Genomic DNA, 26,734 nt, shown 5'->3' on the forward strand with positions numbered 1-26,734 from the left:
CTAGATGTTTTGTTGTTTTACCTGAGTCCGTGCTGACCCATCTGCTATGTTCTCTTGTTGCCTGCACAGTCCTATTGTCGGGGTTCGGTGCGCTCTCAATGAGAGTGAATCTGCATCACCTGGTCTCCCCTCGTCTGTCTCTGCCCCTTCTTTCCTGAAAAGCTTTTACCAGGGCTCAGGAAGGTTGCTCCAGCACTCAGAAAGTGACTTCTTTAAGAGGTGAGGGCATTGTCTCCTGCCTAGTGCTTCAGTGCCACCAGCTTAACAGGATTCCCTGTGCGAGGCAGTGCATGGGATGTCTCCCACTCTGCCTCATGCTCCTGCATTTCTAACAGACTTCCTAAGTACTTGATGCAAATGGACAAACAGGCTTTCGGCAAAAAAAGCCTGTTAAAAAGAGGCCTGTCTGCTGACATCTAGTAGCTGTGACCTCTTTCTGTTCCAGTGTTGCACATCTGCTGCATTTGTTTGTCACTTGAAATGCAATGGGTTTTAGGAGAGTCACGCCAATTTAATGCTTTCTCTGCTGAATGCAAACCAGCATGTGTTGCTGAGATCACTGGCATGTGAAAATAAGAAAATAGCGATGTGAAGAGTGTACAGTACTAATGTGGGATGCCTGTGCATGAGGAAGGGGAAACACCATGTTAGCTGGGTGATACTAGCTAAGAGATGTTTAGAGAGAATCACAAAATAACTTCAGATTGGAGTGGGGAAAAAGCGAAAATACAGGCCTTTCTGACATCAGTGTGAAAGACTTGAGTATCTAAATGGAAGTCACACTTCTTACTGTAAGAATAGACTGTCTTTTGGGAGGGTGCTTGAGGAAACTGCATATGGATTATTTTTCTGTAGTAGGTCTGTATTGAATAAGGTAGAGCCGTAGTTTTGAACTTCATGATTTTTTTTTTTTTGCATTTGTATTTCTCTTTTGTCAATGAGAGCTCCTTTTTCCTTTGTCAGTCTTTCCTTGTTCACTGAACTATACTTGTGTTTCTGTTACTTTTCATGTCTGCGTGTAGCTCTGCCCTACTCATTCCCAACAGAATACTGTGGAGTTGTAGAAGGTGCTTTTGTCACTGTTTTCTCACTGGAAATTGACAGTAGATTTCATTCTTACCAAAACAAAGAGTTGATGAGATCTGGATTCTGGGTGAAATTAGGACTGTAAGGTAGGGAGATCTTCAAATTAGGAATAATTCCCAGAAGACCATCCTGTTTCTACTTAGGTTTTATACTATACAGGTTTCTGATACCAGTTAATCCTCAATTTGTGCAAAAACTTTTGTGAAAATGGGATCTTGCTACCCATAGATCTTGCTTGGAGCCACTGGGCCTGAACTGACATGGTGAGGAAATTGTAGTGTTAAGGGTGAAGCGTTGGTGTCTAGTTGGGTTCATGAAGTGAATACACCAAACAGAAAAAATTGTCGAATGTATAATGCTGATGTGAAAAGAGTGATTGAGGTAATAAATTGTCGCTTGAAATGGCTAATGGAGAATGAAATATATTGTTCAACTGTTGGTGGCTGAAACTCTTTAAACTTTCCCTGATTTAGCTTGCAAATGTGTGTTGTGCCATCAGGTTTATAAATGTTAAAAAATTGAAATTTTTTATGGTGTTTGGGTTTTGGTTTTTTTTCCTTTGGTTATTTTTCACAGAGAGAACCTTCTTCTATCCCAGTAGACTCAATGCGAGGTGTTACAATTCTCATGTGAGCATATGTCATGTTGGAATTGAGTGTGGTGTGGCAGTCCTTTACAATCTGAAGACTACAAGCTGTTTGACTGTTAGGAACCCTAATTAGAACTTCAGTGCATTTTCCTCTCTAATCATGGTTACTATGCATTCATAAAGCGTATCCTAGCCTCATTGCACTGCAGAAAAATTCTTTATAGTCTGACTTTCAATATCATGTAGCTTTGAGATTACACACGATACAGCATGCGGCTTTTCTTGGTGTGCTGGCGAACTGCAGGATCAGAGCCAGTTTCAGTTGGAATTAATTTGAGAAAGATGTTTGATTTGTAGCAGTCAGATAGGCCTATGCAAAGAGCACCAAGCCAGGGTCAGCTGGGGAGCTGGGTGTTAAAAAGTAACTCTGCTTATTATATATGTGTCATTTATGTATTGGCTGCTGTACAGAAGATGATTCTGCTCCATGTTTACATCACATTTGGCATATGGTCACAAACTCAGAAACCGAGGCTAAGGTGTTAGAGATACAGGGTACAGTGGCTCTCAGCTGATTGTAGACATCTTCATCTCATCAATGGAGAGAAATTGGTGTGTCTGCAGTAGAGTCGCTCTCATCCTAGATTCTCTTTAATATTGTGACATTTACAGAACTGATCCTGCCTATTTATCTACCTGAACACTAGTACAGCCAGTTGTGCCTGTCACTGGGAACATCTTCATTTACAAAGCATGAATCATACCCTAAAAGAGTCTTGACCTCCATTAAAAAGGAAGCCTCAGTTGGCTTGCTAGGATTTAAATGTCTGTGTTGGAGATATATAAAGCCAGGAGAAAAAAAAAAATTATTCTCCAGATAAGTTCACTATGGTGAAAGAAATATATTTTTTCTTAATGTTTGTGGGAAAACTGCGCTTTTTGGGTTAAATTCTAATGTTCGCTACTGTGATGCTTATGTGGAAGAGAGAAAACAGCAATGTTTTCTGCTTTAAGGAATGAACTGTACAGTGAAGCTGGGCATAAGCACAATATTAATAGGTGCCTTCAGCATGTTTTTGCTGCGTTGTCGATTTGTCTAGAGAGAAGTCTAGGGTAGAAGTGGTCTGCATAATCTTGACTTTTGACAAATGTGTTGTACGGCATTTAATATTGAACACAAGCACCCATAAGGATTACTAAAAATATTCTGCCAACATAGAGGTAAACAAACAGGAATTTGAGAGCGTAATCTGTTTTTAAACTTTCATTTCTGTAACTTCGGGAAATTCTGGCATTGATTCAACAGCTACTCCTGAAAGCCAGGCTATTGGAAGAATCTGGGGTTTTTAATATAAAAATAAAAGCAGAACTTTTAAAAATTTGATAACTTTAAGCATAAGTTCAACTAGCCCACACTGTCTCTGTACATTGTGTTGTTATGCAAGGATAGTTTAAGCTGATTTATCACCACTTGAATTTAAACGGATTGCTTTTTTAAAACAGCTTCATTTCTCATGAAGAAAGTAAAATACTTGGGAATGTTCGTTAAAGAAAATAGCAGAAAGTAATTATTCAAAATAAAAATAGGACAGGAGTGAGAACCAATAGAGAGGTGTAAACTGATCGGAACTAGTTCTTCTTCCTCCCAGAGGGGAGGAATACTTTATCTGTTGGTCTTACATAAGGCTTCTTCATACAGCTGAAGTCCTAAGAGTTGAAATATTAGCTGTGTTCTGTACTTGGTCTGGGGGATTTTGTACCATCTCAGCCTCCAAATTGCAAAGTAGGCCAAGTTGATTCAGTTGCTGCTTAGAACAATCAAGAGAAGAAATTGAAATGAAGGAACACTGGGCAAAAATGTAAACCTTGGCATGAGAAGCAACAGTATTTATTTTGGAGTCAGTTGGCTTGCATGTACTCAAGTGCAGAATAATTCAGATAAGTACTGTGTAAAGAGTTCACAAGAAACGGGGTAGCTTTGTGGGGTTTTGAGTATCAGTCTTCAGGAGCATTTTAAAAAACAGTTTTGGGAAGAGATTTAGGTAATTGAAACCAAGCAATAAGCATGTTTGTAATCTGAACAAGTTTTTGGAGTTTCTTCTTCCCTTTTTTTCCTTTTTTATTCCTTCCTCTTTTTTCTCCCTCTAAGCTAGCAGTCTCATCTTCATACTATGCATTATCTGATAGAATAGTGAATGGGATGAATTGCAACTCATTGAAACCGAGTTGCAGTTACCTGGGATAAAACGCTTAGATGACCAGTACTCTGTACTCATGAGTACTTCGGTTATTGCTTGTAGCAGCTTAAAGGATGAAAGTACAGACTGAAATATTTGAGGCACTATATTGAATTTATATCTTTTCACTTTTTGTTGCATACAAGCTGATGGGTGAATTTTGGTTTCTGTGTTGGGTCAGGAGCATAGGCTAAGTAGCCTTATAGGGAACTACTATTCTTCAAACTGAACTGTGATGCGTTTGTCTAAATATAGAGTATTGCATTGTCAGTGTTTTCCAGAGCTATGTTAAGTGATTAGAACAGGAATAGTAACTAAAATAAATTAGAAACACTCAGTTTTGTGGTATTTCTCTATTGAACTATTTGGGTTTGCCCTTTCAGATGCCTGTTTTTTCCAAGCTGAAGCGTTCTGATGTAGAAGCTATACCATAAGCTAGATGTCATTTTCTTAAAATAAATTAAAGTAAAAGAAAAATCAATTCTTGCAATCATGTCCTAGTTTACAGTTTGGTTCTTAAGTATCTCTTCTGTAGTTCATTAAGATTTTATGTACTGCCATCTCTTAATTTGCAGTGCATTGACTCCAGTGCATTTCATCTTGCTCAGTTGCTGGTAGATTGCAGCAGGACAGGAACTTATAAAAAGCAGTTGTGGTTTTTGTCTCCTTGGAGGCTGTGTCACTGTATAATCCAAGAAATGTTCATCCTCTGCCTTGCCCCAGTGTCTTGGCTCTGTAATCCATAGTTTATAGAGTAGTTAGAAATTTCTTGAGTTTGAGTTAGCAGTTTTTCTTAAAGTGGAAAATGTTATTTAAAAACTGGAATTAATTAATGGACTATTTCTGCTAGTTGACCTTGCAACATGTTTTCCATGTAGATGTTTAGGCCTGTGTGTTGTCAGACAGAGTCTTTTCTTAAGAACTCTTAACAATTCTTCCTGTGAGCATTGAGGTTCAGTGTCAGTGCCCTGACAGGAAATCTGTGAATGTCTCTGTTTCCCCAGGTTGGGAGGTAGTGAAAACTCTTTTCTGCTTTTAAGTAGCAATGACTGAACTCCATTTAAGAAGTTGCTGTTGTTGTTTTGGGAGTTGCTTTTGCTCACAGTCTCTCTGCTTACATTATTAAATGTCTTGATATTGCAGGGACCTGATAGTTAATGGTCAGGTATACTTTTTTTAATTTATCCACACCCTGTTCAGAGGAACTGACTGAAGTGTTGCTGGCCTCTCTGAGCAGAGCACCTACCTGCCTGACTGCTTAAATCCACAGCTACCTTAGAACCTGATGTAATCCTGCAAGTATGACAAAAAGTGAAGCCAGCCAGTTAAGGTGATATATGAAAGATGGTAAAGTCTAGGGAATAAGTATTGTGCAATTCCTCTTTCAAGGTGGGGAATATGTAATTGAATTAACTCATCTGGTTTTTTTGTACCAACCTTCTGAACTATTTCATCACAGGATAAGAGACACTACCATTCTGCTCTGACTTCTTCCTGCTTTTACTCTGTAGGATATTGTTTCACATCTTCAGATCTGATATTAAGCTAGGATTTGGTCTATCTGTCTTGAAATGATGAAACTTCTTAGCTCCCTTTCCTAAATCTTGATGTTTTCACAGGTACCGTTGCCTTCTGTTGAAGATAGCAAGATGTGTGCATGAGACTTTCAAAAGTTTTTCTCTAATCACTCATCAGACAGCTCCTTGAAAGAGGAGTTAATTAATGTTAGCTGTTTAAAATAGCAGGGGAATTTTAGAAGGGAGGGTTTAACCAGCAGAAATACCAGTCCTCAGAACTGTATTGATTGGCACACTTCGCAAGGTAGCACATGTGACTAACTCATCCCACTATAAAATCTGTGATTCAAATGACATCAATAGCTTTGTTTCATACCCTAAAATAGCTACCCTCTTATTCTGACTTTCCTGTAAATTCTACTGCTGTAAACTGAACACTATTCCTAGGACTGTCTCCATGTTTAGGAGCACAGTAGCTGAATGTAGATTTTTGTACTTATCAGTAGAAAGGAAGCCTTCCCTTGCTATGTAGCTTCCATTTAGTAAGCCTTGGGATGATTCAGTTTTTGTGTTCTAACACGTGATATGTAAGACTTGAAACAGCGAGAAGCAGTTCTGTTACAGTTATTTATAGAAACATGAGCTATAATGATTAATATATCCAAACTCAGTGCCTTATTTCCAAGAGTTGTTGGACTGAAACACCTTTGGAAAACAGCACCTCTAGATTCAATATTACTTTTGTAGTCTATGTTTAGCTAGCACAAGCAGTGGTTACCCCATTACCAAAGCCTGTGTAAGAGTTAGCCGAAGAAGATTGTCACAGAGTTTTCTGTTGCTGTTTTGGTTAGTGCAACATGAGGCTCTACTGAGATCACCTACTAATAGTATGATGAATAGGGAACTGGGGCACCGTAGAAAATAAATCAGGAGGAGAGAAGAATTCAGACTATCTCTTATCCAGGGCTTCTAGTACACAGCACTGCTTTTAGAGGGGAGCAGGGGTGGTACCTCGCGCTGGCTAGGTGAACTCGAAGATGCAATTATTTCTCTGCCAGGATGTGGAAGCATGGTCTGATACCTGTGTATGATACTGAGTGCAGTTTGCTCAGTGATGCTTACAGATGTCGGGGAGCTGTTGTAGGTCATTAGCATAGGGACAGCTTTGATCACCAAAAAGGCCAATTCTAGCTTGGTGGATTATCATTCAACACAGAGTATGTGATATGAAAAGTGCTGATCGAGATGGTGTAGCTGGTAGCCTGGTGTAGCTGATACTTCATAATCTTTTGTCCAAGCCTGATGTGGGGAGGCGGGCTGCAGCTGGCAAACTGTGATCATCTGCAACTGACTGACCACTAAAAACGCAGTGAACCCTTACGATGTTGGGCTTCCCTTTTCATCTAACTCTTTCTAGGGACTTCATACTGTAGCATGGAAATTCCTCACAGCATGAAGGTTTGAGGGTAGCTACTGCTGTGTTGATTTAGCAGTTTTCTCTGAGAAGATGAAGTTGCAGACACAGCTCCCATGTTTGATGCTGTCTTCCCAAGAAGCCTGTAGTTGTGTGTGACACTGTTGGCATTGCATGGAAGGATTTGTGGCAGATAATCAATGTACACATTGCTATGACAGATCTGTGCACCTACTTCACCAACACAAATGCAAAATGCTGAACTATTTCTGAAAGTGGCTCAAATACTTACAAAAGTTAAATGTCCTGTCCCTGTCCTCTGGCAATAGTCAGCAGAGAGGTGTGCTTGGTGTCCTCCTAAAATGACCTCCCAGCAAAGCTTCCCTGTATCCTCTCTTTGCTTCCTCCAGCAGCATAAGCTGCTATTAAAATTCCTGTGTAAATATATTTGTACATGGTAACTGGGGAGGAGATCAGCTGCTTTCAGGTCATTGTGATGGGAACTGAGCCGGCCCTTTGTTTGCAAAGGCTCTGTTCCCTCAGCTGGAGATGCTGATGAAACATGGGGGATGTTGGGCTTTAATTGTGCACATGAATTGTCCACTTCTTGAACCATATGGAAGAGGCTCCATGAGAAGGCCAGAATGTTGCCTCCAGTGAAATATTCACCTGTGAGCTCATCATGCCATTTAAAGTGGCACCGAATGCAGTGTTGCACTCTGCTAAAGCAACATCTTGCGCTTTTAGGGGTATTACATCAAATCGCTCCTGTAAGTCTAATGTATGGCAAAACAGAACCCATTTTTCTCTTAGCTTTTCAGAAAGTTTAGCTTTTATTCTGAGCTTCCAGCCAAGCACTGTATGAATGCTATGAATTCTCCCTGGTGGTACATAGTGCAAACTTCACAGCACTGTGTTACAGGAAAACAACTGGACACTTCTGCATTCAAGGCGAAGCTCACACACAGCACACTTTGCCTTCTAGAGCTTCCCAGCAAATGATCTTGCAGGGTTGGTTGACCATTAGACAGGCTTAATACAGGGGGTTTTCTTCCCCTCCAGAAATGACTGACTTTGATCACCTGATCTGCGTTTTCTTTCCTTCAGTGATGGGGAGGGAAAGAAAAGAACATCAACCGTCTGCAGCAGCGAATCTCTAAATGCTGTGGGGGCTGCGCTTACACCTCGCCGCATCTCCTGGCGGCGGAGAATATTCCTGCAGGTAGCTTCACCTATGAATAAATCTCCTTCCAAGATGCAGCATCCAGGTCTGTGTGTGCTTTTAAAGAAAATAAACAAGCAGTTGTTACTGAATAGTTATTACTATAGTGAACTGCAACATGTGAAAATATGAAAAGGAGAAGGGAGGCAGTTTGATACAATATTCTTGCTAGAACCTCGTTAGAGATCCATTGTGCTTGATGGGCTTTAGATCTCTTGGTTTGAACAGAGGATTCTGTCATCAAAATCAAATAAATTGCCATCTGCCGTGGCTGCACTGGTAGCAAGGAAATGAAGAACTGCCTCTTGCTGACAAAGATATCCTCTTTAACAGTTAGCAGATTTTTACCCCAGCCTGCTTACGTAATAGTAAAGTTTGCAGAAAATGGTAAATTTTCTGCCTTGTCCTTGTACTCCACATAGCACCTGTGGAGTGTGTTAATAATTCTTACAGCTTCAGGTCATTTAAGGTAGAAACCCCTGAAATATCTGAAATCCTGCTGTGTTGATAAAGACCCGTTGGCAGGATTCCCAACCACAGGTAAATTACAAACTCTGTATTTAGGGACCATAAGGTGCTGTAGCACTGCCTACAGTGCAGCTTAGCAGGTGGAAAAAGTTGCTTTTAGTATAGAAGCTGTGGTAAATCATAGGAGTAAACAAGTTCAGGAGACTTTATGGATAAATACCTCCTTGTAACTCCAGAAGGAGCTCATAGGGGAAAGGGCTGAAATACTGTGTGGCCCTTTATTTAGCTTTATTTCATTTAAATGGAACTTTAAATAAAACACTTTTTGTTTAAAAATAATTCTCTACTGTTGAACTACATTTTCTCTGTCTTTGGAATCAGCACCTCACTGGTGAATGTGGAAGACAGCTATTTTTGTTCTGTTGTGACATAGATTTTTGTGATATGTCAAACAATCTGAGTTTCCTGTAGTAACTTTCTGATTCTTTGCAGATGGTCATGATGGAAGTGAACTGTTACCATTGTCCCCACTTGCTCCACCCCTGGAAGAGGACCCTCTTCTTCTAGTATTGCAAAATGAGGATGGTCCAGATAAAACTGGAGAGAAGAAAAACTCAGAAGAACTACAAAGTCTGTGGAGAAAAGCCATCCATCAACAAATCCTGTTACTTCGAATGGAAAAAGAAAACCAGAAACTGGAAGGTTAGCTATTTAGAAATTACCCCTAAAAACTATTACAAATCCTGCTGCCTGGAGCTGAAAACCATACTGGTGTTGGGCACCTTCAACAGAGATGTGGTTCTTTAACTTTTTGGTTAACAGTGCTAGAAAAAAGTGTCTTTGCCCAGTCCTTTCTCACAGTCTACCAGGTTCTCTGTCTGCCTACCAACTCTTACTGAGTCACCTTAATTAAAGAAGAAAGTGATAACCTTTCATTTTTTAATGCATGTTAGGCAAAGGTTGCTACAGTCTGTGTTCTAGCTGACTAAGTCTGGGAATTCTGATGTGGAGTCAGGGGAACAGATGCCATGTGAACACTTAGGTATGGTAAACCTTACCCTCTACATCTTATTTCAGTCCTTTGCAGCACTTGGCATTTCTGTCCAGGCTTTCTGTCCTTCATTAGCCACATCATAGTGGTAATTTAAAAATATTTGAATCCAAATATGACTTCTGAGCAACTGGCTCTTGAGGTATCTCAGGAAGTTCTATTTTTGGAAAATGAGCACTGTAGACTGAAAATTGATTGCTGTTACTGAGGGATCTGAAGTTGGCCATACTGACTTGTCAGCTGCTTGGTCTTCTGGCTGATATTTCATTATTATGACTGGTCACGACTCAAATGAAAAATCGGATGCAGTGTCTATGCTAGGTCATAGAAGTTCTTCAGTATAACAGACTAATAGCTTTCAGTGCAAGTTGAAAATTTCAAATGTCCTCTCTGCAATTGCTGCCCTCATCTTCTCCTATCTGGTCTATAAGCTCAGTAAATGGTAGTCTGATTCTTCAAACAAAACATAACGATCTTGTTAAGGTCAGGTAACGCTTTTTCCTTCTTTAGTGGTGCTTACTGAGAAGGCAGGGAGAGGAAAGAAAAACAGCAGGTCAGAAGTGTTTCCATGTCCCTACAAGTGTTCATCCTTGAATGTGTTTTCTACACATCTAGTGTATTTCTTTGTTCACTCTCTCTACAGTTTGTCGTCCTGTTGGCACGTGCTTCTATGGAAACCCTTAGATTCATAGGGAATGTTTTCAGAGAAGTGTCTTCTAACTTCAGCCAAAAATCTTCATTTATTATTTTAGCAAATGGTTAGTCTACTCTTGTGGGATGGAGAACCTAGACATCTGCTGTAGTGACTAGTTTCGTGTTATTCCCTCTGGTAGTATAAGCTGCTGAGGGATGAATGGGAGGTACTGAAAACTGTTAAATCAGTCCAGTTCCTTAAGACTCAGTAAGTTATTTCCATTCTGTGACAGATACGTAGAAAATAAGTTCTTCCTGCCTGATCATCTGTGGTGAAAACAGGAGTGTCAGAAGTGGAGACTCCAAAGTGGCACTCATATGTAAGCCCACATCTTAGTTTGTGCTTCAGAGACCATGTCTCCGTTCTTGCATACAGGTCTATAAGCACTGCTAGTAAAACTGCCTCTCTGGCCAGCTAGAATTCATCATCTTATTTTCAGAGGCTGAAAAGTAAACCTAGTGCCTCTCTGCAGGCTTCCTTCCTGTGGGCTATTGTAATGTGGGTCTTTTTATGGACAGGACATATGCAGAACTGATACATCCCAAACAAGTGCTGGTTCAGGCAGTGGTTTGCATCCTGGCCTACAATTCAATGTAGATCTTGGGAATGAGAAATGTAATAACTGAAAAGCAGCCGTTTCTTTACATGAAGCCAGGTTCCTGGCTGTGAATTTATTCAGCTGTATATGACTGATTTAAGATTGGAATTGCTCTGGAATTGGTTTTAGTGGTTTTCTGTTAATGTTTTGTTGATTTTTATTTACAAAATATTAATAGAACCTCTTTTCCTATTTCTTTTGCTGTCGAGGAGACTTGAGTGCTATTAGCTCTTTGTTTTACAGAAGGTAAGTTCTGTGAATTGCACAAACTTGCTTATATATATATGTATGTATATATATTTTTTTTTTTCTGAGAAGCTATAAACTGCTTTTTCCAGTAGATTACCTAGAAATACAAGAACTACAAAAAGTAGGCGGCCACCTACCCATGATTAGGAAGAACATCAACAAGGATGGTTGCAAATAACCAGGGGTGACATAAGTACGTAGGGCAAGTATGATCAACAGGCAAGACTGCTGACTTTCACTAGGGCTGACTGCAGAGCGACAGTACCTTTCAGTGAATTATAACCCGTGCACTTAACCCTGAAGTTCATTGTCACACTGCAATACGCTACTGTTATCTTGAATCTGTTGCATACTGCATATGAGAAGATGAATTCATACAGAAACAGAGTAGCATTTAAAATTGCCCCGTTTGGACTGCAAATTTTCGTGCTGAGATCACATTCCCATTTTTATGGAACCATACTGCACCTTGGGTAATAGCTGCTTTTACAAGGTCCCGTGTAATCTTGAATAGATGCAGTCTCAAAGGTGTAACATACAGTGTTTGGAAATAATTTGTCACCTCCCTTTTGGAGTGGGGGTAGGCAATGATCCTATGGATTGATCAAATATTGGCTCTATCCAAAGTGAGGTTGTATAAAAAACATGAGTGAGAGTTTGCTTTCGCCTAGAGGTGGTGAGGGGAGTACATCTGTAAAAGGAGAGTCTCCTGCGAGGAGCAAGTACTGCATGTGGATCAAGGCAAATTTGGGATAAACTCAATTGCAGCTTTCAGGGGTAATGTTGTGAAGTGTATAATTCAGTCCAATGATAATTAAAGCTGTCTCTGTAAATTAAAATACATTCAGGTCTTCATTCCAGTTTTTTACAACAGCATGGGAATTGGAATGTTTTTCTGCATGCATGTCATGTATGAAGAATAACCAGAGTTAATTTCTCAGTAATGGAAATGAAAGCTGCTCCTCCATGAAATTTCAGAGTAACAATGCAGCTTTATTTCAGAAATAGTGAGTCCTCTTGAAGAAATATTTTGTGCCAGGTACTCCTATGCAGCAGACATTATAGCAACGTGAGTTCTGTGTTTCTGGATATGGTTCATGTTGGTTCATTCTGTTTACTTCTAGTCAGTCTGGTGATGCCAGGTAGCAGTGCCAAGAGCTTTTACCACTCTCTTAAGGGACATGTAAAGACTGGAACCAGTGTGACAGACTTCAGTTTAGAAGACTTGTCTAGCTTGCTTGCCTAAACCTCTAATATAAACATTCATATGTTTGGGACTTGCCATTCTAAAACAATCGTAATGTTCAATATAAACAAGAGAAAAAGGGTCAAAGGTGCTTTTACAGTTGAAAGAAGCAGCAGATGTGATAAAGTTGTGTTGAGTGGGGTTTTCTTCTTGCCCCAAGCCTTGAAAAATGTTTTCACATACTTTGTGACTTCCTAATGTACATGGCACAGGAAAAGAAGTTAAGTTGTTACCTGCAGCATCTTATGACAAAAGACTGGCCCCATCTCAACTATTAACTGATAAATTGTAAAAGGTGTATTTATCCCTAGTCAGATTATCTAAGTTAGATATATCTAACTTGAATGGGGTTTGAGTATTTGATGTATCCTGTAATTTCCTGATGTTCTGTTTTTTCATGTGCTCTTCCTTTGTGTTCTGTGCTCCAGCAAGCAGAGATGAGCTCCAATCAAGAAAAGTAAAACTGGACTATGATGAAGTTGGTACATGTCAGAAAGATGTCATAAATGTTTGGGATAAGAAGTTACTAAACTGCAGAGCCAAAATCCGATGTGACATGGAAGATATTCATTCCACTTTGAAAGAAGGTATTTATGTAGGGTGGCTTTTAACTATGAAGCCTGAAGATTTTTTTTTTTTGTTTCCTTTTGATACCAAAGGAAATCTGCCAGCAATACACTTTTTCCAGTAGCACAAAATAATGAAAAGATTGCCTTCTTTTTACAAATGCACCCACCTCCTGCTGCCAAACAGAAAATAGTTCTGCTGTGTCTGCAGCTTACAATGTCAGCAATGCAGAAACATGTATAGTCACACTCCTGCAAGTAGCATCTTGTGCCCATGTATTATTACAACAAACACTGAACTTTGAGCTTCTGCAACTAACACAGTGACCTTCTGGTTTCTAGTGTGTGGCTTGTTTCCAACTGACTCTGAGTTTCAGATGCTCTGATTTTACTTACTAAGAAGGCAGTAAGTAAACGTCTAATGTGGATTGTGTCCAAAATCTAGGGGAATCACAACCAAGCTTCAGAGAGTTGGAATGACCACATGTAGAGTCTGGAATATGGTCTTTTAGTATTTTTTTTTCCTTGAGTGAAAGGCTGCGGATTTTGGTTTGAAGTAGATCTTCTGTGGCCTAGCCATAGGCCAGAAGGGGAGCCAGAGGGCTTTGTTAGTATAATGTGAATATACAGCCTGCTTGCACCACTGTGCCCTCCTCCATGGAATCTCATGTCTGTGTTACAGATGCTTAAAAATAATATTTCATTGTAATCTGTTTGTGGTACAGAGGGGAAGTTTCAATTGCATCCAAATGAACTTGTGGTAAAAAAAAAGAGGTTCCTGTTAGTGACCTGCAGAAGACTGCCAACAAATTACTTACCTTGCTGCCCTGTTTTCTGCAGCTGGACTGCAGCTCAGAGTTGGGAGCAAAGATACATTTTTTCTAACTTGTATTCTTCTGAAGTAATCGTTTGCCTGGAAGGTATTAGCAGAGTTGACAATTTATTTTGACTTTCAAAAAGGTCTGTGTAGAGAGTCAGATATCAAAGGGAGATGTTTGTGAAAGTCTGAAAGTGTTTTAATTTAGTTTATTTGCTGACTTGAGAGAAATGCTGTGTTTCAGTACGAATGGTTCTGTGTCCTTCCTTTGGTATGCAGCATTAATTTTGAACTGAGCATTGTATAGGTTTAAACTGAGCATTTTATAATCTGTACATCTTTCTGTAAGGCTGTGGACTGACATCAGACGTGGTAAAACAAGTGATGTTTGTACCTCAGTTGTCCAGTGTACTGCTCAGTGTAATTACCTTAAGTTTGTAGTTAATGTTGAGTTACTGGAACTGAACTGTGACTGCTACTCAATAGACTGCAGAGTGGACAACTTCTGAAGCTGACTAATCGCATGGTATCCTCCAGAGTGGTTCAGCCAAGATTATGCCAGGGCAAGATTATGACAAAGCAAATTCTCATGTTACAGCACTAAAAATATGCTGCTGCTTAGCCCTCTTGTTCTTGACTGACCTGCAGGTGTACCAAAAAGTCGTCGGGGAGAAATTTGGCAGTTTTTGGCTGTGCAACATCGAGTCAGACACAGGCTGCCCAACAAGCAGCAGCCTCCTGATGTCTCTTACAAAGAACTTCTCAAACAACTGACTGCTCAACAGCACGCCATCCTTGTAGATCTAGGTACGTCTGTTTGTAGGTGGGAGACTTTTCCAACTTGTTTTGTGGATCTTTGAGTGAAAGCACGCCAGTCTTAATAGAAGCTGTTGCTGGAGATGGATGCTGCTGTATCAGCACCACTTTCTGTGTCATGAGGATACGTTCTGCGTATGCGACTTAGTGTCCTCTAAGCAGATGATTTCTTAGGTTATGCTGTTTGTATTTATGCTCTTCTACATCTGTCTGAAAAGAGAAATCAAGCAGTCGCTTCTGCAAGTTCTGTGCAGATGAGAATATTAAATGAGCTGAATGGATATAGTGTGAAATCAGTGGCAAAATACGGATCAATCTGACTAAAGTCAACCTGCATAGGAAAGCAAAGAAAAATGGTCTATGGGAAGAGAGCAGTGGTGGTTGTCAAATGGATCTAGGCAGTTTTTGAAAAGAATTGAATCAGCTACTCTTCTTTCTTTACTTCAGGACGGACATTCCCTACACACCCTTACTTTTCTGCCCACCTGGGAGCAGGACAGCTATCACTCTTTAATCTCCTGAAAGCATATTCTTTGCTGGACAAAGAAGTAGGTTATTGTCAAGGTATAAGCTTTGTAGCTGGAGTGCTGCTTCTACATATGAGTGAAGAACAGGCCTTTGAAATGCTGAAATTCCTTATGTATGACCTTGGCTTCCGCAAACAGTACAGGCCAGACATGATGTCACTACAGGTAAGTCAATCCTTCTCCTAAAGCGTACCAGAGTTTTAAATGAGTTTTGAGCTCTCGGAGGTTGCTCATGTTCTCCAGGGCCTTATGAAGCTTCTTACGCTGTTTTGGAAGTTGTGAGGTGCATGCAGATATTATTGTTGAACCCCCTCTCTGCCTTCCAATTTGCAAACAGAGAAGTTCAGAACTTGCAGACTTTTCCTGTCACACGTCCTGATCATCTCCTGTTCGGAAACTCTGCTTTCTCTGCTTATTTGGTCTTCCTTTTCCTCACTTCTCTTTCTTCCTTGTGCCAAAAACCCGATATGCTTGCATCTGTATAGATGGAGTTTAAAAATAAATATGGTTATATTTTTCTTCAGTCCCTGAGCGCTTAGATGTAGATTTTAATCTTGTAACTCCAAGTCAAATCAATAGTGACATCCAGTGGCCAGTCAGTGTAGTCCACAGGCATTTGGACTGAGCTGCTCTGTCTTGCTGCATCATTTGCACTTCTTTTTTCTCATTGTCCTTTGCCACAGCACCCTCAACACAGAGAGAAAAAGACGATTTTTCAATCGTTTAGTTTGCTTATGAAACGATGAATGCCCTGCAGTCTTAGTCTTTTTTTGACACCTAGATACTCAAGGCTGCTTAAGAAGGAGAAAGAAAATCTTTCAGATCTGTATAAATTTCAGGGTTTAAAGTTTAAGAAGCCTTTCACCTTAAGATGCAACTGTCCACTGACTTAAATAGCTATATGCTATAAGCCCCTAATATTATAAAGGGATATACCACTGCTGAGTTAAAGTTTGCAGTCCACAGAGGAGAAAGAAAAAACATAAGAGACAGATACAAAAATCTGTTGGTTTTTTGTTTTTTTTGGGTTTTTTCCCCATGCTCCCTCCATGGCAAACACTGATAATTAAGTAAAAATTTAGGGGGGAGTTCAGTTCACTTTCATGAGCAGTCACTTCAGGTGCTTGTTTGGCAAATGTCCAGAATAGAAGAGATTGTAGTTAAAGGAATTGTATGTGCTTATTCTAAAATTGAGAAAGAAGAGTGTTTTACTGTGGATGTAAGTATGCTGTAATAAGTTTATTGTGATGAATCGAGGGTGAACAGCCACAAAGAACATCATTCCACCTCTTCCCTGTCCCATTTCCCCCCCATATGTTGAAGCAGTGGGCGTCAAAGTGTGATAAATGCATGGTTGTGGGTTTGGGCCCCCCTCCCCCCTCCCGCCTCTAGAAGATGCTCTCTTAGTGTTTGTATGTTAATCTGCAGTTGCAGACTTTCAGTAGCATCTGATGATTTGAGAGCATTCAGATGCCCAGGATTTCACCTTTTGGTTTAAATGAGTCTGAAACTTTCACTGTCAGAAGGTCTTACAAAGAACACCTTTTTAAGTTTTAGAAGGCTTACTGCTTGTAGTATTGTTTGCCCTTTAAGCGACATGCCCTTTCTTTCCCCACAGTTTGCTCCTAGGCAGTAATCCCATTCTAGACAAAAGTACAAGTTTTGTCTGCTCAAGACAAACTAGACTATTGAAGATAACTTAGAGGATCTCACTAAAGCCTAACCCTTTCTTTTGATTTTTAACAGGAGTATAGCACTCATAAATTCTTTCGCATATACAGTAGTGAAACACAAGTTTATATGCAGAATTAGCTTCTGACCTGTAGGAGAAAAAAGTTGGGTGTTTCTTTAGGATTATGAGAACTTACTTGACTTAGATTTGTAATTGTCTGGAAAAAGTAGTAATCTAGATCCTTAGTTCATAATGAATTCATCCATTTGGTTTACTGCCTCTGTGATACTATTCTAATTTCACACATAAATGTGTTTTGTGGTGGCACTGTCCAAACTGTACTTAGTATCTTTGGCAACTAAAGCAAGGACTCAAATGCATGCACAAATTTAGCTAGTTTGCCTGATGAGAATTGATCTGTCTGCTTGCAGACACTGACCAATAGATAGCTTCAAATGCAGTCAGGTTTTGGTAGGGAAGAATCATGACCACTAAAAGTAGGAAAGTAGCTGGATCCAGTATGTAATTTTCTTATTGAGGAATGGATTCACCTGAAGCATAAGGTACTGTTGACAGCAAAATTGGACCTGACAGCTAATCAATGTATGTATATTTCTCATCTTCTGCTGAGAGAAGCATCACTCTGTGTTGTGAGTGACTTATTATGGAACATAAAATATTAAAACGACAAAGAAATGATTTGCCACAGAGTAATATTTTTAGAAAATAGAAACTTTTAACCAATTTGCTTTGCAACCTTTTGCAGGTTGTGTAGCAGCACTTTTTGCATCAATATCTTAAATTGCTCTGGACCACTGGCATGTGGGAGGTGTGTTAGGAAATATGTATGTGGTACACTTCTATTGATCCACCATATCTAATGTACTCTCTGGGTACAGAAGCTGTCTAAAGTCATGATTGTAACATAGGAGCTTTAAAAGCAGCAAATGTAAGGCCAGGATTCAAAGGATGAAAGCTGAAATGTGTAAATCTTAGCCAGAAGTAGTTCAACTCTGTAATGGAGAGTTTTGGCATCTTGGAAGAGGCACTTCTACTTTCATTGTTGCAAGACTGAAAGTTCTGGTTTGTTGATAAAGTTAGATCAATATATTCTTTTCTTCCTTAAGCCTGTGAATCTGAAATGATACTTCATTAATAAACAGGTTCAAACTGTTCTTTGTTATTGACTACAGTGTTGGTTTTAATTACTTAGGGGTGGGTTGTTTATACATGATCAGGTATCGCTCGAGGCCTTAGGCCACAGTTAAGCATCATTTTACAGTGCCTTCCGTACTGTTAGCTTCCCTCGAGTGAAACGTGAATGGTTTGGAAAACTGAGTAAAGCTGAACTTTTCTTTCTGTACTTTCTTCTCCCCCATCCCTCTCATGCACTGTAGATTCAGATGTATCAGCTCTCAAGGCTTCTTCATGATTATCACAGAGACTTGTACAATCATCTTGAAGAAAATGAAATCAGTCCCAGTCTTTATGCTGCACCGTGGTTTCTTACACTGTTCGCATCTCAGTTTCCATTAGGATTTGTAGCCAGAGTATTTGGTAAGAAAGTTTTTTCTGTTGCAATAGTAAACGGAACAATGATGTTGTCCATTGTGTTTTGAAACTCTCAGGGAGTAGTTTTCTACATACTAGGGACATTTGGGGTGACTATCATGGGTGGCAAGTAGCAACACTCTTCATATTGGGTTATCAACTCCTTTTCAGAGAACATAACCAAAATGTATACTTTGAAACATCAGACTTGAACAGTTAAATATGTCTGTTGTTACTAGCCAGAAGACTTCTGGCTAATAACAGTGTGAAGCGTGAACAGCAGAAAGTTTATTGTTGCAAATGTATTTTATCCATCAAGCATTCAGTTTATGTCTATAGAAAAGTTCATCTTGTTGAACTTGCAAACTGAAAAAAGAATGCGTTGATTTTCAAGAATGTGTTTCTGAATAACTGATTTTAAAGGGTTTTCTAATAAAAATTCAAGTAAACTTGAACATCAAGGCTGTTTCAGGTATTCAGGTATATATTGAATGGTTTCCTACTCCTCTTTTTCCATTTCGATAATTTTTTCATTATATGCTGCTCTTCAGATAACGTCTAGTACAGAAGCTTAAATATTGATTGTGCCTTGTAGTGTTTACAGTATCAGCATGTCAAGTACTTGGTTTTGTATTCTTTTATTGTCAGTAAGAGCTGCCAGCTTAATCAAATGTCTAGTAATGCAGCTTTTTTAATTTTTTTTGGTTTTTTTAAGTTTTACATTAATAAACTGCATCAAGAAGCCAGGAACATGTGTCATGTACTTCCTCGTAAATCAGACCTTTATACATTTGTTTTGTTTCATACAACACCTTTTGTCTTGTCTTAAGAAATTCGGCCTGGCTTTTGTCTCATGTGTTATTACTGGAGTGTGTTAGGTTTTTAATTTGTTTGGTGTGGTGGTTTTGGGGGGAAGAGAGGTTTGGCTGGTTGGTTTTGGGTTTCTTTTTTCTTTTTTTTTTACCTAGTGATTTCTCCATTAAAGAGGTTTTTTTCCTTTTACAGCAGACTTTTTCTGACTGCTCTTTAGGTAAACAAATGATTGGTGTATCTGTTTCTCAGATTGGTACATCTCTTACCCAGTGGGATTATTGGATTCCAGACATTTGAGCATTTTGGGGTCTTTTTTTCCTTTTTGATTTGTTTTTCAAGGCTAAAGTGTAACTTGTTTTCAGTAGGCTTTGAATTTGGAACACAAGTTTTTTTAAGGGAGGGTCAATGTTCATTTCTCTGCAAATGAGCTGAGCAAGGCATGTTCCCATTTTAAAACTGAACTATGTTGTTCTACTCCCTGATACTTTAGATTCTTGCATCATCAGTGTCTTACGGGCCATTCTCACATACCAGGAACAGATGGTTAATGTCTACCCATCACAAATTATATACTTGTATTTGTGCTGTTTAAATGTGCACTACAGACTGGAGAAGGGAGACTTAGGAACAGTGTACGAGTGAGATGGCTGCCTCACCAGTGTCCTGGTGCTACCCACTGATACTGGATTCTACTGGTGCTACACACTGATACGGGTGGGGATGACCCCTCATGATCAGGATCAGAAGTTCAGTTTGTTCAGTTGTGTAGCCCTGCTTTTGGTGGTGTGACAGATCTGAGAGCACAGGAGGCTTATTTAAACTGCTCATGTGCTGCATTCATCTCAGTAACTCAAGTCCACCACTGCTACCAAGACTCTGTTTCTAGTTAACTGTGATCAAGATTCCAGTTTCTGTGCAGTCTCTGTCTACTGGTTTCTGCAGAGCCTGGACTTTTCGCTCACATTTATGTAATTTACCTCAAAGTAAGCCCCTAAAGGGCTTAAATTACAGCAAATGTGATCACTGCCATGGATTTTGAAAATAGTATGATTGGTTATGGAATCTACATGACCATTTCTTAAGGACTAGCTTTTGCCTGTAGAAAACAGTCAGTATGTTGTATTGTGATCCACTTCCCAATTGCTTTTCAGTCACAAGTGCACTTAAAACCAGTTAGCAGCTAGTTAACAGTCTAAAGTCTACACTAGATAGTAGTGAAATGCTTATTGCAGATAACCATTACAGACATAACACGCATGCAGTATTTTCTTTAATGCTCTCTCATATCTGTAAGATGACAAGGAAGTGCTTTTATATGCTTCAACCTCCTGTTGAAATAAGACATGAAATTGCACATCTGAACTGGATAAATGTGCAATATGATTGATTAGGAAGAGAAACATCCAAGCAAATATGTGTATTTATCCAATGACTAGCTCTCGTTTTCAAGATATTTTAATGATTTTCTTTTTTAGACATTATTTTTCTTCAAGGAACAGAAGTCATATTTAAAGTAGCACTGAGCCTACTTAGCAGTCAAGAAACATCTATAATGGGATGTGAGAGTTTTGAGAACATTGTTGATTTTCTTAAAACCACTGTTCCAGATATGACTCAGCCTCAAATGGAAAAAATTATTACTCAGGTAAGGTTGCTTTTCTTTTTGCTCCTCCCAAGGCCCCACTCCCTTTAGAATCATGCCTAAGGTATATGTAAAAGTCTTCTCAGTATGTTCCTTTTGGTTTGAAATGCAAAGGTGTCATCTTCCCAGTAATTGATATAGAAATAGCATATGAGCTAATTTCAGTGGGTTTTGAACTGCAATTTTAGCAAGACTTTAGTTGCAACCTTAAGGTTTAGTACAAAGGGGTTTTTTTGTCCCAGCTATTGGGAAAACATGACTTTGCTTATAAATTTCATGTCACCATCAGAAGGATAAAAGTAGCTTATTTTCCAAGCCTCAACCCAGCTGTTGTTCCATGCTAGCATTTGTGACTGGAAGCACAACTTGCCATAATGGGAAGAGGCAGCACCACAGCAACTTCTCCTCCTGATCCTTTAAACTTCTGGCTGCACAGGGCTGGTGTCCTCCCGTAGGAACTTTTCTGACACCTCCAACTTAAAATCCTGCAAGTTAGGAATTCTCCTTCTCACCTCAGCCTTGACCTTGGAAGGATCACATCTGGCAGGTGCTTGATGCCAGACGTAAAAGCCCCTCAGGATTGATCCCTACCATTCTTGGGTGAGGGAAAGGAGGACTGGAATAGTGTTATTTCATCAGTATCATTGCAACTTTGTGACAAAGGGTGAGAATAGAAGAGAAATGAAGAATTACGGATCCTGATTTAAGAAAAGCTTGTTGTGAAATACTGTCAGAGGCTGGGATCTTCATCACTTTACATCATCTGCCTCTGGGTTGAAGTTTCAAATTGAAAATGAGCCTCTGTTTAGTACCTTAACTGTGAACCTGTGAGCAGTTTTCCCCCTTCAGGTGGCAGTTTGGATATAATAGAAGAGCTCTAGAAAATCATCTCCATATGCAGGAGTGCAGTTGGCACTGATGCATTCCTATGGCTTGGTTAACACTTCAATGTTTCGGGTACTGTCAGTTAATTTATTTTTAGGTGACATCTAAATCTTGATTTCCTCATTGCATCAATTGTGATTGCCACGCTAAACCTGCATCAGGCACTTTAGTGTCTATCTTGACAACTCGCTGATTCTGGCAATGATAGAGGTGATATTTCAGTGGTTTTGATACTGTTAGAAATTAAATCTCTGTACTGTGGTCTGCACAGGTTGCAGAGCAATCATGCTGTGGTGAGCATGATAAAAGTGGCTTTGTGCAAAGCCAGGTCTGATTGAGTAAAGAATAGGTTACGTTGCCTGAGCAGAGTGAAAGTGGCTACATGCAGGTCAGCTCAGCTCCAAGAAGGTCACCTGCTTGCCTGTGGTGTGGCCTCATGCTGAGCAGCCTTCTGGTTCTGCATTCACATGTAGACTGCTATATTGTACTGCTTCTACCTAGGCTGACTGCAGGTGGAATTGTTTGGCTGTCTCAGTGTTGTAACTCCCAGGACCGTCCTCTTATGGTGGATAATGAAAAAAAAAAGTAGATGTTATGCAGGACTGTAATACACAGACGAAGAATTGACCGGTTAGCTACACAGAGGAAAATGGCACTTGCCCAGCTTGAACACCATATGTAAATTGAAGTTTTATCCCATTTGAATTACCTGAAGATCAGTGAACACAATGCAGAATTTGTTTTGTTGGGGAATCTGTGTTTGTCTTCATTTGGTGTAATGTTTGTGATCTCTAGAACAAGGAACACAATTAATCTCACTGTAGACATCCTTCCCTTCCTAGCCTAAACTATTTGGTAACTTTCAGAAGCTGAGAGGCTGTGACTAAATGTATAAACAGATAAGGGTCATATGGTCCCATTACTGTTAGATGCTCAGTTCCATAGTCTTCACAATGCTGTGTCACCAAAGCAACACAATAAGAAAATAGTGTATCTTCATGCAGAGACAGAGCACAGGGAAACTGTAACCATGAAGAGTGTTTTTATAAAAGACTATAAATTGGCACTTGGAGTCAGGACATCCAGTTTTGAGGGTGAAGATCTGACAACTCCCATATTATTCTTCTTCATTGTGTGATCCTGCTCCCATCACAAGCTGGTGAGACTTGAATTTAAAAGTTTCTTCTTGAACTTAATATTTCTGAGCAAGAGATTGTAAATTAGACTTGGCCATATTATAAAATTCTTAGATTAAATAAGATCTTTCTACTGATACATCTCATAGTAAGAGGTGGTATTTGATAATTGTAAAAGTGATGATTGAATTCTAAAGTCTATGATTTATTCTGGCTACAGTAAGAACTCTAGATGCTAAACTGCTCTTACTGTAGATTTTGCCTTAAAATACTTTTTTTGAGAGGAACAGGAAAAAACATTGAAATTAATCAAGCAGAGTTGCCTCTTAGCCAAACATTCATGTGGAATAAGTGCTCTCTGTTTATCTAAAAATTGCTTTTTCTCTTACGATAGGTGTTTGAGATGGATATCTCAAAACAGCTCCATGCCTATGAAGTAGAGTACCATGTCCTTCAGGATGAACTGCAGGAAAATGTGAATCCCTGTGAGGAAGGTGAACCTCTGGAGAAGCTGGAGAGGGTAAACAATCATCTGAAGAGACAAAACATGGATTTGTTGGAGAAGCTACAGGTAAATGACTTAAGACTACAAACTCCTGGAGAGGGCATTTCTATGATTCAGCTTACAGAGGAGTGGGTTTTTTAAATGCATATGAGAAGTCTCCTAACTGCAAGACTTTCTGCAGTTGAGCAGTTCTCTCAGTTACAGTGATTTACTTGTTAGATGTATTTTTTAACTCCTTTTTCATTCCTTGGACTTTCCCTTCTTGTTTTAGATTTCTTTTTCTCAAAATATCTCTACTCTTATCTCCCTTCGGTTATTCATTGCATCTCAGTTTATTATAATGTTGTTATTTACAGGTTGCTCATGCTAAAATTCAGAGTTTGGAATCCAGCCTGGAGACTATTTTGACTCGAGAGAACAAAATGAAGACTGCAATTCAGTCCCTGGAACAGGAGAAGATAACATACCAAAAGACTTTTGAACAGATAGTGAAGTATTTGCCAGCAGAAGCATTGTCTGACTGTGAACTGCTCCTGAAGGAAGTAAACTACAACCCAAATAATAAAATAAGGAGTAAGCCATAAACCACGGTTTTCTAGGCAGCATTTCTTCAAAATAAAGGAAAAGAAAAGATGAATATGCTGCTTTCAAAGGACTTAACAATAGGCAGTGGTATTATCAAAAACTAGTGCTGGGACACTCATAGCTACAGATGGGCCTTCAAATGTCAGTATGCAAATTCAGGCTATTAATTTTTTTATGATTATGTACATAAATCACAAGGGGGAAAGAAAGGATTTTCATGTGTAATTATGATGAGTAGATGTATATTTGGAGTTGACCTAAAGGAAAAGAGAAATTTCAGTAGTCAAAACCAAGATAATGGTGATCTACAAATTCACTCTGGATATGCTTGTCTTATAGTGAAACGAGGATAGCGTGTCTTTATATATATGTGTGTTGAATAATACTTGAAATAAAAAAAAGAATGTAATTTTCCCTCCAAAGAGCAGCATGTTTCACATCTCCTGTGGAAAATCTGTGTGAACTCATGCGTGCCTCTCTTTTAATTCTGCTGACATTGTGTGCGCAGACCGATTAGCAGAACAAGTATCATGACTTGGTTTATACAGAAGGAGCTCTAGTGCCATCCGCTGCCTGGGCTGTACCAGTCAGCAGTGTAATTCCACATGCATGTTTGAACTGGAAACAAAAAGCATCACGTCATAGCTCCACCTCTGTAACTCAGAGCTAAGAAATAGGTATCTATACACACTCGCAGAACCTGTAAAGGCAAGAGCTAACGGTGACTGCTACTTCCATCCCAGCCTGTTTGCTTCCACTTGTATTGGGATTGGTCATGATGACAGGAGGAAGGAAGCAAGGCTGTGGAATGGTATTTATTCTGATGTTAATTTTCCGCAGAAGACTTGCTGTCATAGGAGTTAGGTGTTAAGGGTTTCTCATTTAACCAAAGAAATACTGCAAGAATCCTTGTCTTATTGTAGTGGGAACCAGAAAGCTGTTCTTGAATTTTATTTGAAGAGAAAATTGAGGCAGGTTGCAGAAAGTTGAGCTTAAGTGCATGAGAGGGGACCAAGCAAGTTTCAAATATTATGTATCTTTCAGTTTTCACATACACAGTGGATATACATTTCAAAGGGGATTCTGAAGTACAGGTGCAGTTTTAATAATTCTTTCCAGACTATTCCTGTTTTAATACTGCTTTGTGGTCTTCTTTTTGAAACAGAAGTCATGAATTTGTATGTTCTGAGCAGAAGGTGAGGTAAGCTCTGATTATTTCGAGGGAGAAAGTATGTTTATAAAGGTATAAAAAGATGCATATAGATTTGACAATGTTTTTAAGTGGAATTTTTGAGAAGGCTTAGACAAATGTGTAATAGGCACGTGTTTTGGAGTGCATGTCTGAACCGTTAATTGAGTGTTACAGTGGCTCGTGTTATCTCTTACCATTTATACTGTATTTCAGGAAACACTTAATCTTTTTAGTAAGAAAAACAATGAAGCAAAGTGCCAAATCCAGCAGTGTCTTTATGCATAAGATTGTTCAATTTAGAAAGCAAGGACCGAGTATCACTGCTTCCTAAGTTATGGTTTATGTTAACATAAAAGTGAGGAACAACAACGCTGATTTGCTGCACGCTGCTGTGGAACTTAGGGGCTTGGGGTCTCCTGGGTTTTTTTGTTGTTGTTTTTTACTTCCACCGTGTTTTATTTGATTACAGATACTGATTTACTTAACAATCTTTCTTTTTACAGTTGGGGTGAAAGGTCTTAACACTGTGTATAAAATTATTTGGAATCTGTCTAGATATTTCAAGAATATTGTATTGTACTAGGTGGGAAAATGCCAAGTGGAAAGGCAGTTGTTTGCAGTTTTGTTCAGAGTGAATTTTAGCTGATGTGTACATACCAAACCAATCCCAGGAACTGCAGTAGCGTGTATTACAAAGAATCAAGGTTATTCAGTTACAGCTTTTTTTTTTAAGATGCACTAAATGTGCTTTATCCTCAGTTTCAATTATAAAATTTTTCATGTAATGCCTGGAGAAATTCCAATAAATGTCATTGCTGCATTTCCTATGGCCTCTGGCTAGTTTTGTTATTCTATACTTCAAGTACCAATCTTATTCTTAGTAGTACTGTTTGCATGAATGATGAAAAGGATCTGATTTTAGTTTCTAGTTGTGGGGAAAAAAAACCCTACAGGATTTGTAGAAGGACATGGGGAGGATAGAAATTCTTATCAGGGAAAAGAGACTTGCACTGGTCTTAACTGAAGATTAAATGATTAAAAGGGTATTTTTTTCTGTAGCAGGTCATTTGGTACATATGCATATTGAGAATAGTAATTTGATGAACTCTACATTGTGCATTTAGCTTGGGAGGAGGACACCGTATCAACAAGTAGGAATCAATACAGAATTAAACCCACGAAAAGGTAAGTAAGTGCCTCGTGACCTTAGGACATTTGTGACGGCATTTGTATTCTGAATACAAGTGTGCCTTGTGCCTGTGGATCTCTAGGGTGTACAGCTTGAAGTCTACACAGGGTGTACAGCTTGAAGTCTACACTCAAGCTGGTATCCTCCAGACCATCTTCAGATGAATAACTAGCAAGATTTACCTAGAAGACTGTGAATGACATATATGTTTATGTCCATGTATTCATCTCTCCCTGCCTATTGTATAGATAGCTTTACAGCTGTTCTGTTCTGCTTGCAGTTGAACAACTGTGAAGAGGTAAGTCTAAGGTGCAGTGTGCTGGACACAGAGCTGCAAGGATATTAACTTGGGAGAAGGGATGGTTCCTGGGTTTGGACAAATTGCTCTTTTACTCCTATAATTTGTTTTTCTGTTTGAGGAAAAAAAGAGTTTTCAGAATAAGGCTATTGTTTTATCTGAGGTAAGC

At 39.2% G+C, this 26,734-nt stretch overlaps 1 protein-coding gene across 6 annotated transcripts in view; it reads left to right on the forward strand.

The window, feature by feature from the left end:
* The window catches only part of TBC1D4 (TBC1 domain family member 4), a 104,482-nt gene extending 78,579 nt beyond the window's left edge, over positions 1-25,903 (forward strand). For 2 of the 6 annotated variants that reach the window (XM_030476415.1, XM_030476417.1), the window contains exons 11-20: positions 7,951-8,111; positions 9,026-9,235; positions 11,120-11,122; positions 12,800-12,958; positions 14,403-14,561; positions 15,018-15,262; positions 18,167-18,326; positions 20,609-20,778; positions 23,191-23,367; positions 23,658-25,903. In XM_030476415.1, coding sequence (XP_030332275.1) covers positions 7,951-8,111; positions 9,026-9,235; positions 11,120-11,122; positions 12,800-12,958; positions 14,403-14,561; positions 15,018-15,262; positions 18,167-18,326; positions 20,609-20,778; positions 23,191-23,367; positions 23,658-23,885 — 1,672 coding nt within the window. In that variant the 3' untranslated portion in view covers positions 23,886-25,903. Of the gene's footprint in view, positions 1-69; positions 220-7,950; positions 8,112-9,025; positions 9,236-11,119; positions 11,123-12,799; positions 12,959-14,402; positions 14,562-15,017; positions 15,263-18,166; positions 18,327-20,608; positions 20,779-23,190; positions 23,368-23,657 lie in introns of all 6 variants that reach the window. The other 4 variants (XM_030476419.1, XM_030476420.1, XM_030476416.1 and 1 more) reach the window with 4 other exon arrangements.
* The last annotated feature ends 831 nt before the right edge of the window (positions 25,904-26,734 follow it).

The sequence above is a fragment of the Strigops habroptila genome, chromosome 2 (genome assembly GCF_004027225.2).
Source record: "Strigops habroptila isolate Jane chromosome 2, bStrHab1.2.pri, whole genome shotgun sequence".
Taxonomy (NCBI): Eukaryota; Metazoa; Chordata; class Aves; order Psittaciformes; family Psittacidae; genus Strigops; species Strigops habroptila.